Consider the following 13,435-nt stretch of genomic DNA (forward strand, 5'->3'; position numbering starts at 1 on the left):
TAGGCAAGTTGGGGGAGGGCTGCTGCAGTGCAGTGTGAGCTCAGGGAGGCTGGGGAAAGAGGACGTGGAGTGCAGGTATGCATGTGTGCAAGTGTAGAGAGGCCTAGGGAAGGGGAGCAATGGTTATGTTTGTGTGTCTGTGTGAATACAAGAAAGCCAGGAAATGAGGGTGCTGGTGAGTGCGTGCCTGTGTGAGTGCAGGGAGACTGAGGACAAAGGGCATTGGTGAGTTCATATGTGTGTTTGAGTGCAGGGAGCTGGGGAACAAGGGCATTGGAATGAGAGAAAGAAAAGGGGGAAGAAGATTGCACTGCATTGAGTGAAGAAAGGCTGGGTGAGGGGGAGAATTACCCAAGCGGCTTGGGTCCTTCTCTGCTGGCTTCCCCATTGACCTGCTTGTTGGCTGAGAAGGTCTACAATAAGATCTTCGTAAGTGGCCGTAAGTGCAAACTGGTTTCCAAGCATCCAAATTTTGTTCATGTGATCATGGGGAGCTGCAACGGCCAGAACTTCAAGTTGTAAGTCTCTTTGTTCAGTACAATACTCACAATGTTGGACATTCTCTGAACTAATAGTCATAATTCAAGAGTTGTCTGAATTATCTACATAGTATAAAAATATTTTAAAAAATTAAAGTTAATCGAAGTGGTTCGTGAACTAAAAAAACGAAATGTCCAAGAGAACAAAAATAGCTTTTCTTGCTTCTGTAAAGATCACAACGTATGCCAAGCAAGGAACTCCAGGAGGAACATTCCATAAGTGAGGACTTATCATTGAGCACTTATCACTTTCCTGTTGCCACTAGGTTTGACTCATTTAGCTAGGGAAACTGAAAGAGGGTTTGATACAATGATTGTATCAGGTTGGTCATATAGGAGATGGTCCTGTCAAATAACCTGGTCTCAAGTCCTGTTGAACTTTTAAATAGGACAAGACATATTTTTTTTTTATTTTGAAGATTTATTGATGTTAGTCCACTGGCTTCGTATGCACATCCCATTAATATAATTTGATCAGTTGGGTTTAGAAATGAAGCGTCAGCTTGGGCAGATGCCCAAATACTAATGTCATAGCGTAATGTATAAAACACATCATACAAATAGTATGTGGAAGTAATGTTGTGCAAGACGAATACGTGGAGCAAAACAAAGTCAGAAAAGTTCAAAAAATAATTGCGTTTTCATTTAACTAAGGTTGCAAGAGTTCAGGAGACTTTGAGCCAAATGTTATATTGTGCAAGTCACCACACTGTAAAAAGATGATGATAGACTGTTTGCTGCATAAAATTAACTCTTTCCCTTCCCTTCAAACATAGAGGAACATGGGGAAAAGAACAATGGCTTTGCATTCTTAGAAAATTTTCAGAAGAATTATAACATGCCACAGGACAGCCAGTTATTGATTATATCTCACCCTCAAACCAAATGCCAGTCGGTAGTGTAGACATTTTTCAAAAATACGTTGATATTTATTTAACTAATTAACCAAGGGATATAAATTCCCCACCCTGTGGGCACCTAACACTTTCCTTAGAATTGAATCATCATTTGCTCTGGGTTTAGTTATTTTATATGAAAGAAAAACCTTTTCACTATGTTTAGTTTTTTTCAATGCTTTCTGAAGTTATTTGAAATTGGTGTCACCATTGTTGGCTAGAAATAAATTGAGGAAGAGAATAAGTAGAGAAAGAGTGAGTTTAGTGTAGTGCTAAGGTGCCAAGAAAAATTAATGCCAAAACCATTAATTTGTATCTCCCAGGTCTTAGGAAAAAGCCAGCCAGCTCTTTTCCATAGTTCCTGAGTTTGATTATAGGGTTAAAGATTAATGGCATTTTATCAGGTTTCTAATACTGCTTTGCTGAACATTTGGGACTTTTGCCCTGGCTCCCTGAGTTAGACAGAATAGTTTGGCAGCAGCTGGAGGAGAGAACATTGGCCATGGCAGCAGAAGCTTTAGAACATTATTGTGGCTCTGTTTTCTGGGTAAGTGGCAACTTCTCTCAGAGTTATTTGCTCATCTGTTAGTCAGGATTATGCTGAATGTAATTTTCATGAATTCTAAGAAGACATTTGATAACGGCAAAGCAATTTAATTTGTGTTTTGGGATAGTTACTCATGTGTACATAAGATTGCAAATGAGGCATTAACAAACTCACTGTATTTCCATTTTGAAGCATTGACCTTACTGGTGTTAATTTACAGTGTCTTATTGGTGGGAGCTTCAGAACTTAGTTACAGGAAAATGTTTACATTGTTTTCAATGCACATTGTAACAATCATTTATAAATACGTTCATTCTAAAGAAGAGAAATTCTTTAGACTTTTATTAAAATTAAAATTCTTTTTTATTTCGCAAAGAAGAAAAAATGGATGATCAGTGTGAGCAGTAATACAGATTGGATGGTTGACTGATTCCACCAAAAAAACCAACAACCCACTCTTGTAAAGAAAGCATGTCAGAAAAGCAAGTTTTGCTTAATAGTATACATAAATGAATGAATAATTCTGATTGTCTCGTGAATTTTGGGAAGAGAACACCTCTTCTGTATTTTGTAATCGCCCTGATTTATAGTTCAATTTTACAAGCCCAGACTAAGTAACAAAAAATCTTTTCAGATTTACTGCACTGGGAGTGGCATAAAACTGCCCCAGTATTTTTTAAGACAGAGCTAGGTATACAGTTACCATAAATGCCGGCGTATAAGACGACTTCCACGAGTGCTGAAATCGGCGCCAAAGACGGGGGTCGTCTTATACGCCGAGTCGTCTTATACGCCGGAAATACTGGTAGTTTCCGGCGTATAAGACGACGTTCTAGGAATGCAGCCCAGCTATAAAGACGGGGGTCGTCTTATATGCCGGGTCGCCTTGTACGCCGGCATTTAAAGTCCTTGATTTACAACCACAATTGAGCCCAAAAATTTCATTGCTAAGGAAGACAGTTGTTAAGTGAGTTTCCCCCCATTTTAAAACCTTTCATGCCTGAGTGATTAAGTGAATCACTGCAGTAGTTAAGTTAGTGACACATTAAGTGAACCTGGCTTCACCTTGTTTGTCAGAAGGTCACAAAAGGTGATTACATGATCCCCGGACACTGCAACCACCATAAATACATCTTAGTTGTCAAGCATCTGAATTTTGACCATGGGGATGTTGCAATGGTCGTAAGTGTGAAAAACAGTCATAAGTCACTTTTTCCTGTGCTGTTGTAACTTAAAATGGTCACTGTAGTGTATGTCAAAATGTCCATCAGTCATGGACATTTCGATTCAAGGTGTTTGCACCGTTGATTCGAATCTGGCCTAATCAGTAGAGCCAAATTATGATCAACCGTAATGAAGAAGAATGGACTTTTGTTTGCTCGTCTGATAACCTGAACTGGATCCTGAAAGGAGCTCTAAGAACAATGCTGATCTGATAACTTTTACAACTTTGCCCCAACCCCTTACCTTCATCTTAGACAAGGAAGCTACAAGATTTTGTCCGTTTCACGGTTAGGCTTCTGTTGCTGCAGATTTGCATGCAGCAGCTTATGCAGAGCTGTTATTTTTAATTCTTATTCTCAGCATATCTGAGTTAATCAAAATTGAAGATGAACAATCTCAAATAATTTTCAAACTCTTTTTGAGAAGCTGGAAAGTGGTGACAATAATGGTGTGAAGATGCTGTATTATGGATGTTCAATCTTCCTGTGTCATAAACATTTACAGTTTTTTCTTCTGCTGAATCTTGAAACTCTTGGCTATGCTTTCCAATTCTATGTTGTAATGTGTACTGGTGGTTCCTATTTGTTAATATCTTGGTGAGTCTATTTGTCTTGGGATATCTTGGCCTCTTGTTCCAACTGGAAGCAATGCAAATGCTGTTATATGAGATCTTTATCTGTGCATCTCAAGGTTTTCACTCTTGCCTAGAGAAATATTGGAGGACAATTTTTTTTTCTTAAAAGGCACGATGGGCAGAAGATAGCAACATTTACTGTAGCCAGCAGCAATCCAAAAGCAGTGATAGTCCTCCATATGATGAATTGGGGAAGACTATCACAACCATTTCTAAATCATATCTAAGGGAAAAGATCTACTAGAGTTTATAGGATGGTGACTCTGGAAATACTTTGTTTTATATTTTGTTTATTTTAAGGAGGATAATTTTTATCTAAGTACAATGTTCCTTAAAAATAATCAAAATATAAAACATATTCAAAATAAAAGATACCTCCAAAATAAACTGGGAACTTGATAATTTCCTTCCTTCCTTCCTTCCTTCCTTCCTTCCTTCCTTCCTTCCTTCCTTCCTTCCTTCCTTCCTTCCTTCCTTCCTTCCTTCCTTCCTTCTTTCTTTCTTTCTTTCTTTCTTTCTTTCTTTCTTTCTTTCTTTCTCATTTATATTGCTACCCAGGTTAAAACAAATTCCTGGCAGTTTACAACCCTGAATAAAAACAATATACATCAATCATAAAATTAAAACAACAACAACAAAAAAGACCTGGCACCACAGCTAAACTTTCCCATTCAGCCCATCATATGTTCATCACCATGCTAATCTCACCCTATCTTAACACTCAGAGAGAAAAGTCTAACACTTGGCTTTTTGTTTGTTTGTTTTCATCTTATGGTTTAGATCAGCGGTTCCTAACGTTTTCTATACCCTGCACCCCTAGAACGCTTCTGATATATTCTTGCACTCCTTACAAAAGCTCAAAATAACGGCAACAAATTATGCATATACACTATAATTTTGAAAACCCAAGTTCTCACACCCCGTGGAATATCATCCCATACCCCTGGTTGGGAACCCCTGGTTTAGATTATCAAGGTGATCTGGTACTCAAATATAATTTATTTAATAAATTAAAGAACAGATGTAACAAAAATAAACTGCCATAAGATATAACTTATAATAAAAAGGAAGATAAACCTTCTAACAAGGCAATCCAACTAACAATCATATTGGATGGATCATAATCTTCCTGATCCAATGGTGGGTGGGGGCATTACATATTGTGAGCAAAGTAACAGTTTTTGGTGGGTGAGGCGAGAGACTGAACTTTTTTAAAAAAATGCCATAAAAATAGCAGACTTGCCTAGTAGCCCTTGGAAAAATGCTGTAATTCACATATGATTATTCCTAGTGATGATCACAAGCCACTCATATTACTATAGTCCATAAATTATTACAGCAGGCACATATGTTATTATTTTAAGCTGCATTGGCTGTTTATACAGAAAGGCAAAGCATATGTATGATAGCAACAACTGGTCAACTTGGGACACACATCCTACACCATAGTGTAAAGCACCAAAATAATTCCACAACATGATTTCTGACAGCAGCTCTGCTCCTTTGAGTAGGAGTTAAGCATAATGGATTGGGTCCAATCTAAAGTTACTGAATTTAGGCTCAGTTAAAATCAGTGGGACTTCACAAATGTTTTTCAGTAATTTTAATGATATTTAAATATTGTCATTTAGTGCAAATTACTACAGCAAATAATAATTGTGTAATGTGTAATTGATAAATAAGACTGAGAACTGCTATTAGCTGCTACTTGGCGAATAAATACAATCCAGTATCAATAGTGGTGTTAAGCATCTATGTGTAGAAAAATGCAAATCCTTTAAAAAGCGTTTTCCAGTCTTACCTTCTAAAATGAACTTAATTACAATTCAATCACACTGTTGTATATATAGGTTGAATGAAAGAGGATGTGAATGGATGAAAAATAATGAAAAGATGTAAGAAATGGATATTAATGCAAATAGTGTTTTGCTACATAAATCCTTGAGATATATCATATTGCTATTGGCTTATATGTTTAGCAACATTTAAACTGCAGTAATTGCTGTATTTATAGGCAGAGCAAAGACACAATGGAATCTTGGGAAGAAGTGTAAGAGACAGACTTTAGATATTAACAATCCTTTTCAAAGTGAGCCTTCCGCATAAATTGCTTTTGTTTCTTTCTTGTTACTCCCAGAATTCCTCTTTCCTGGACCACAATGATGCCGATCTGCCACTTTGTTTTGAACAGACAATTCTTGTCTGGATCCCTCTGGGCTTCCTTTGGCTCTTTGGCCCATGGAAGCTTCTTCCCATGTGCAAATCTAAGCTGAAGAAATCATCAGTCACCAGGCTGTATGTCATGAAGCAGGTGGGAGAAAAAGTTCTTTCTCAGGGTTGTCAAACGGTAGAAGGATATTCAACTCAAAGGATACCCTCATTCTCTTGAAATAGATAAGGTGTTAGAGATGTGAGAAAATTCCAGATGATCACTTAAAATGTTATATCTCCCCTTATGTTGTGTTCCTATATAGTATGAAATTATTGTTCTTGTTTTAAAACGTGCCCATGTTCTATATAGTTAATTGATGTACTATATGTGTATGGGTGTATGTGAAATATACACTTAAATGTAGCTAAAAAGAGAGAAAGAAAAATAAAAAATATCCAGATATGATATATCTAGAATTGTTCTTGAATCAGCATTCTTTAATTTGCTAATTAATGTTAAGTGTTCATTTTTCCCAAAAATGTTACTACAATGTATGCACTGTTGAAATGTCTTGTTCTATGGATTAACTTAATTTACTTTTGTAACAATCTTGATTGTTATGGAACAGAGCTGTAGTTACATATTTTTGAGTGGTTTTTTTGTGAACGCTTATTTACATAGTTCATGGAGCAGTTGATTGCTTAGCTATGTCTGATGAAATAAAACCTAATTGCAAGAAAATACCCCAAAGCAAAAGTTACATGGTTTTTTTAAAAGTTGCTATTCCTAATAACCAATGACATTTCTTAAAACTGAAGCCAAGGAACCACCTTTGTAAGAACTGGCTGTGTTAAACTCATATTCAACTTCAGCTTTATTAATTGCATTTCAAGGGGCAATGTTATTTTGTGTGGCTTTAGAAAGATTTCTTTGAGTAAAGCATCTCAAATCCTGGTCTTAAAAAGCTAAGTATGAATTCAACTAACTTCCCACATTATTATATTTGTTGTTTGCTAAAATTTTTGGACCTTGTTTTAAAGAGGAAATCTTTTAGCCTGATTCCCATAAAATTTAATATTTAACTAAACGACTCATCATTTCAGAGATAACTTCCTTACCAGATTTCTCAATGCCTTCAACTGTTTCAGAGCTTTTAATGTAATGCCTTCACAGAAAAAGTTCTTAAAAATTCAGAGAGATATTCAGAGATGTATCTGCTTTGAAAATAGCTCATATCAAAATGTATAGCATAGTCAAACACCAGGAACTAACTACAAGAAATGTTCGATGACATTTTGTATAATTGCAAAATTTCAATTCCATGGGAGTCATTTGAATTCTGTAAATTAGCACATTTGAGGTACCTTGTTTGCCCTATGGGGCACCATTTCACCAGTTAAGGTTTACACCCAGACAGACATGACTGTTTTAATAGTTTATATAGATAGATTACTTTAGCTAAGGAGACAATATTATGGAAGTTGACAACTTGAACCTCTAAGTAAACAGAATGTTTCTGTTCTGTCTGTTTCTATATTGCCACATCTGGTGTGCCAGGTAGACTCCTTCCCTGATGGGAGACCCTTCACACAGTCACTTACACTCTAGTCACTTCACTACTGCAATGTTTTTCTATGGAGCTTCCCTTGAAAATCACTCAGAAGCTTCTATTGGTCCATAAAGCAGCAGTGAGGGCAGTGGTGTGACACCTCTATTTCACAAGCTGTACTGGTTGCCACTATGCTTTTAGGTGTGATTCAAGATTCTAGTCATACCCTATAAAGCCTTAGATGGCATAGGGTCAGGTTATTTGAGGACTGCCTTTCCCTCATAGTTTTTGCCTGGCTGGCATATACCAGCAGAATTAGTGCAATTCATATTCTTCTGTACCAGACATTGCTATCTATTGGAATGCAACAAGTATATCTTCTCTCTTGTGTTAGTACCTGCTCTCTGATATGAGATTTGTATGATTCCTACTCTGTTGGCATTCCATAAAGCCTTGAAGACCTAGATGTTCTCCCAGACCTTGGGTTAAGATAGGTTAAGCCTCTGGGTGGATGTGTTTTTGTACAGAACAAGTAGATCCCAATTTTGCTTTATTTTATGTTGGGTTTTTATGGTTTAATATATTGCTGCTCAGAAGTTTTATTTTAATTATGTTTGACTACCACCTTACCTAGGCATTGTATTGTTAGTTATAATTTACAGTTGAAACAAAACAGACTGACTGGTTGACTAAAACCTAATTGGCTGGTTTCATGCAATATTAAGGCACAACCAGATAAAATCACATTGTAGCTTAGTTTGATGTATAGATTGTGTTAGTTTTCTCCAACCAGGTCTCATGTTGGGTAGTTGTTGACCAGCATCTCTATATATTTAATAGATAAGTCTCTTGAGGATGTTAGTGAACTTACTCTAATGCATCTAAAGCCATGTTGGAGTTTTTGTGGGAGCAATTACAGAATGTGTTATATAGATATGCTACTTAATTCTCCAGTGGTCAAGACACATTGAGGTACTGCTTGAAAAACCATTGGGTCATAAAATACTTTTTGGGTTGTACCAGCTTTGGTTCCATTTAGCAGATTTCTGGCTTATCTCAGAAAACCTATGCAGGGTTGGACCTAGTTAGTATTGGATTTCTTAGCCCTCTATGAATTCTTAGGACTGTAGATTAGACTAGGAGGTTTTTTTATTTAAAAAAAAATATCTCCAAAAATACAGTTGCAAACCACTACTGTTTTGTTGTCAGCTGCTGGAACATTGCCTTAGCAAGGATCAAACTCAATACATTGCAGTCTTTCACTTTTCCTTTATATTGTGGTTTCTTCTCCTTGATGCTTTGTAAACTTTTTGAACATTTGTTCCTTTGAAACCTAATGGGCAGCAATGATTAGTAATTTCTATCACTCTCTCTTCTTCTAATCAGGTGCTGACTTCACTGCTCTTACTGATGGCATTAACTGAAGTGGTTTTTACCATTGTTGAAGACTCAGGGAACCTACAGTACCCCATCTTTAGTAATGGAAGACCTGCTGTCCAGTATACAAATCCTGTACTCTATTCCGTCACTTGGGTGAGAGTCACTTCTTGCCATACTTTTACTCTGTATCAAGTCAAAAGCATTCTTTATTTAGTTTTCTCTCCAAATTGCTGACTCCAAACATAAATTCAGCACCAATCTATTCCCATTGTTTAGACTAGTACTCATTAAAAGCTTAGAGAGTGGATTTTCTTTAGGCCAATGTTCCCCAGTGTGGCCGCTTGTGATGGAATTGTTGATTCAGCACATTTAATGGCGTGAGGTTAGATGGGACTGCATTAGAGAGGCAGGGGAGGACATTCAAAGACTTTTCCCCCAAGTATTGCATGTAAGATTCTCAATCGGTTTTCTGGGTCTGGTCATTTTCTTTTATGTTGTTTAACAAAAAGAAATTCTGATTTAGAACAGATATATCAGGTTTCATTGAAGATGCTTCTTTCATATAGCAATGGATGGAAATTAATCAAGGCGAGAACCAACCTAGAAATAAGGAGAAATTTCTGGACAGTTAAAACTATTAATCACTGGAATGGCTTGCCTTCAGAAGTTGTGGGTGCTCCATCACTGGAGGTTTTAAAAAAGAGGTTAAACAACCACTTGTCTGAAACGGTATAAGCCAGGTCTCCTACTTGAGTAGGGGGTTTGGATTAGAAGATCTCCAATTTCCCTCCCAACTGTTATTCTGTTATATACTGCTCAAAAAAATAAAGGGAATACAAACATATAGGATCCTAAACGTTTGTGTTCCCTTTATTTTTGTGAGCAGTATATTTTCATCAGTAGATCAAATGACAACTTTGGGGTTTGCCCTGAATATATTTAAAATAAATATTTTTTCCCATCATTAACTTCATCAACTTGTCCTTTGCTTCATCCCCTCTGCAATTTCTATTAAATGCAAGTAACCAGGCATTGTACGGCTGACCTTGTCTCAATGGAGTATGTTTTGTTACCTAAGAAAGTTAATCTTCAAACTGCTCTACATGAAAAAGTACCATGTCCCCTTGATAGAACAATTTTATGGGGCACTATTTTCTTCTGAAGGACTTAAGCCAATTTAGACTTATAACCTCTCTGCTTTTCTCTACACTACAGATACTTGTTTTGCTGATCCATGATAGCTGTCGTTTCACTGTGTGCAGAGATTCGGGGATTCTTTTCCTTTTCCTCAACTTCTCTTTAATCAATGGTATATTTCAGCTCCAGACACTTATCCGGCAAGCAGTGCAGGTGAGAAGCTAAGCAGAGAGAAAGAGAAATGAAGTAATAAAGCCTCTTGGTAGTAGTTTTTCCTTTAGCCATGTTTCCACTGCAAATAAATAAAAATACTACATTCAGTTTAGCTAGCCATCTATCAATTGTAGCTTATCCCACATAATGCTGCAGGGGTAGAGATTGGGGGAATATAATCTGTGGGGAAAGAAACCACACATGGGAGGGTTCTTCCAGGTTCTCTAGTTCAGGGCTTTTCAACCGGCGGTACGCGTACCACTTGTGGTACATTAATGAGTGGCAGGTGGTACACAGCCCTGCCTAGCCAAGTGTAGTGGGAGAGGGAAAGAGCCAGCACAGGCAAGGACTTGCAGTGAGAGAATCCCCTGGAGCTGCAAAGGCCCCAGGCTCACTTCTGGCTCACCCTCCCCCATGAGAAAGGAGGAGGAGGGCAGAGACAGGAGAGCCTATAAAAGGAGGCAGTTTGGGCAGGAGAGGGAGAGAGAGAAAAAGCAGCAGCCTTGGAAGGAGGCAGAGTCAGCTGCACCAAGGGGAAGAAAGAGAAGGAGGGGGAGGGTGGGGGGAGAGGAGATTAAGCAGGCTGGCCATGAGCCGATCTACAACTGCTGTGGCAGCCACTTGTGCTGGCAGCAGCAAACAGGCAAGAAATGCAGTGGGGGAGAGGTCGCCCTCGAATAGGAATGAAAAAAGGCAGCAATGGCTGGAGGTGAGGCACGGAGGAGGGAAGGAGATGGAGAGTGGAAGGATTCTTACGTGCTGTTGTGACTTTGAAGTTCTGGGATTTGTGCAATGAGGGCTTTGTGTTCTTAAGGAGTGTTTGGCAATTTCTATTTGGCTGATGGCTGATGTCTCACGTTAGCTTCTATTGCTCTGCTGTTGTTTGCTGTTTTGCTGCAAGGGATTTTGAAGTATTTTTCTCCTGAATAGATTTTGCCTGTAGCATTCCTTTACTTATGAATGGAGCCATTTGGGGAGGTTGCCTTAGCCGGCAGCCAGTACTTACATATTTTTTTCTTAAGTGCCAGCTGCGCTCCTTACTTTCCTTTCTAGCCAGTAGCTAATTCTTAAAGGGGAATGTGTCTTTTTAAGCTAGTTCATTCAGCAGCTTGTCTTTTCTGTCTCTGGAGGCCTTTCCTTGTTTGATCAATATATGGAAGAGGGAAAATATGGGGGGGGGGTTCAAATTCTTCCTTCAGAAGCTGGGAATGAGAAAAAGGGAGGCAGGGAAGGGAGGGAGGAAAGGAAGTCCCGCCTTAGCACTTGGCCACCAGCAGCCCTGCCATTGACTTTGCTTGTCAAAAGGTTGCAGAAGGGGATCACATGACCCTGGAACACTGTGACCATTATAAATATGAATCAGTTGCCAAGCATCCAAATATAAATCACATGACCCTGGGCATGCTGCAATGGTCATAAGTGTGAAAAATGGTCATAAGTCATTTCAGTGCAATTGCAACTTTGAACGGGTTTTTTTTTTGGTCATCAAGTTTTTGACACCTTGCTAGGTGGTACTCGAATATTGCCATATCCTAAAAGTGGTACAGTCGGTAAAAAGGTTGAAAAGCCAACGGAGTTAGTTAAAGATTGTATGATTAAATGGGCACAAAATATCCAAGAGCCAATTTTACTGGATACATGGGAGACAATTTGGGTTAGAAATGTAAAATTTACTCAAGCACAAAATTTAAGAGAAAATGTTTATAAAATGTTTTATAGATGGCATTTGGATCCCCAAAGGTTGTCCCGCATGTATCCGAAATTACAGCCCAAATGTTGGAGATGTGGAAATTTAGATGCAACTTATTTTCATATTTGGTGGACTTGTAAAGATATTAAAGCTTTTTGGATTAAGATTTGGTGGAATATTCAAAAGATTTTTAAGAAAAAGATAAAGTTTACTCCGCAATTATTTTTGTTGGGTATTATTGTAGATTTGGATGTTAAAGAAACTAATTTGATGTTGAACTTCATAACTGCTGCAAGATTATTGGTGGGGCAATATTGGAAGAAAAACTTATTGCCTGCTTTGGAAGAATGGATACTTAAAGTGTCTAATTTAGCAGAAATGGTGAAAATCTCCGCCTATTTGAAGGATCATTCACAAGAAAGATATATTATGGTTTGGAGAAGATGGATTGATTATATTCAGAAGAAGTATGAAACTGAAAAGTATTATCTTGCTTTTGAATAGATTTTAGATAATTATTAATAGTATTAATGGTATTATTTTTGTCTTAATTTGTTAATATTTGTTTTGAGAAGGAGTTAAAGTGTATTATGGTTTTGATTGATAGTTTAGTTGGTTTATGTTAGCTAGACTATGTTTGTTTATTTGTTACCCTGTAATCAGTTCTGGGAAGTGGGGGAGGGGGGGAGGGGATGGGTGGGTTTATATTGTAATTCATAAAACTTTTAATAATAAATAAATAAATAAATAAAAAAGGTTGAAAAGCCCTGCTCTAGTTGCCCGGGAAGATTAAGGCAATTTTATTTTTTGGCCCTTCCACTCATAATTACCATATGCTTTCCTTTCTTGCAGGGTGCCATTACAGATGTACCACGTTTCAGCTTCTTCCTTGGGTCCTATGGACTTCAACTACTCTTATTGTCTATTTCAGTTATTTCTGATGTTGCTCCTGAAATGAAGGAAGCTGCAAAGAAAGTGAGAGTCATTAGTCAAATGTTTCAATTTGCAGAGTAATTGTCAACGTAGAGAATAGTCATGGGCCTTCTAGGGAGGATACCTGCTTTCAGACAGTTTTCCAGTAGGATAGAGATCTTTCCACCTACCAGTTCTACTGGAGCCTTAAATGCAGTTTGCCATAGCACCCACTTCATGCATTGTAGGGTGGGAGGGACTGAAATCCTTGTTTGGAAGATCAGACTGCATCATCACTTTGGTCCCTAAATGTTTAACTTTGTAAGTTCTGCCTCCCTTATTTCACAGAACCCCGAGATCACAGCCTCTTTCCTGAGTTCCATCACTTTCCATTGGTATAACAGGTACGCAGTTCTACTTGGAAAAAGACAAGGGAGTGTCAACAATAGGCATTAGCATGTATGTTTTAATCTGAGATGCTGGGCAGTTCATGTCATTACAGTGTTACCCGTGGATGCAGGGACAAGGGGGTGAATATGGATGCTGCCATGGATTGGCTATA

At 37.9% G+C, this 13,435-nt stretch overlaps 1 protein-coding gene across 2 annotated transcripts in view; it reads left to right on the forward strand.

Moving 5' to 3' along the window:
- ABCC2 (ATP binding cassette subfamily C member 2) overlaps positions 1-13,435 on the forward strand; it is a 41,290-nt gene continuing 27,855 nt past the window's right edge. The window contains exons 1-6 of one of the 2 annotated variants that reach the window (XM_039357067.1): positions 1-1,982; positions 5,978-6,151; positions 8,928-9,074; positions 10,137-10,271; positions 12,814-12,936; positions 13,222-13,277. In XM_039357067.1, the coding sequence (XP_039213001.1) occupies positions 1,938-1,982; positions 5,978-6,151; positions 8,928-9,074; positions 10,137-10,271; positions 12,814-12,936; positions 13,222-13,277 (680 nt within the window). In that variant the 5' untranslated portion in view covers positions 1-1,937. The remainder of the gene's footprint in view (positions 1,983-5,977; positions 6,152-8,927; positions 9,075-10,136; positions 10,272-12,813; positions 12,937-13,221; positions 13,278-13,435) is intronic. The other variant, XM_039357066.1, reaches the window with a different exon arrangement.

This window comes from Crotalus tigris, unplaced genomic scaffold (assembly GCF_016545835.1).
Source record: "Crotalus tigris isolate CLP2741 ecotype Arizona unplaced genomic scaffold, ASM1654583v1 scf7180000018862.1388955, whole genome shotgun sequence".
In the NCBI taxonomy this organism is placed as follows: domain Eukaryota; kingdom Metazoa; phylum Chordata; class Lepidosauria; order Squamata; family Viperidae; genus Crotalus; species Crotalus tigris.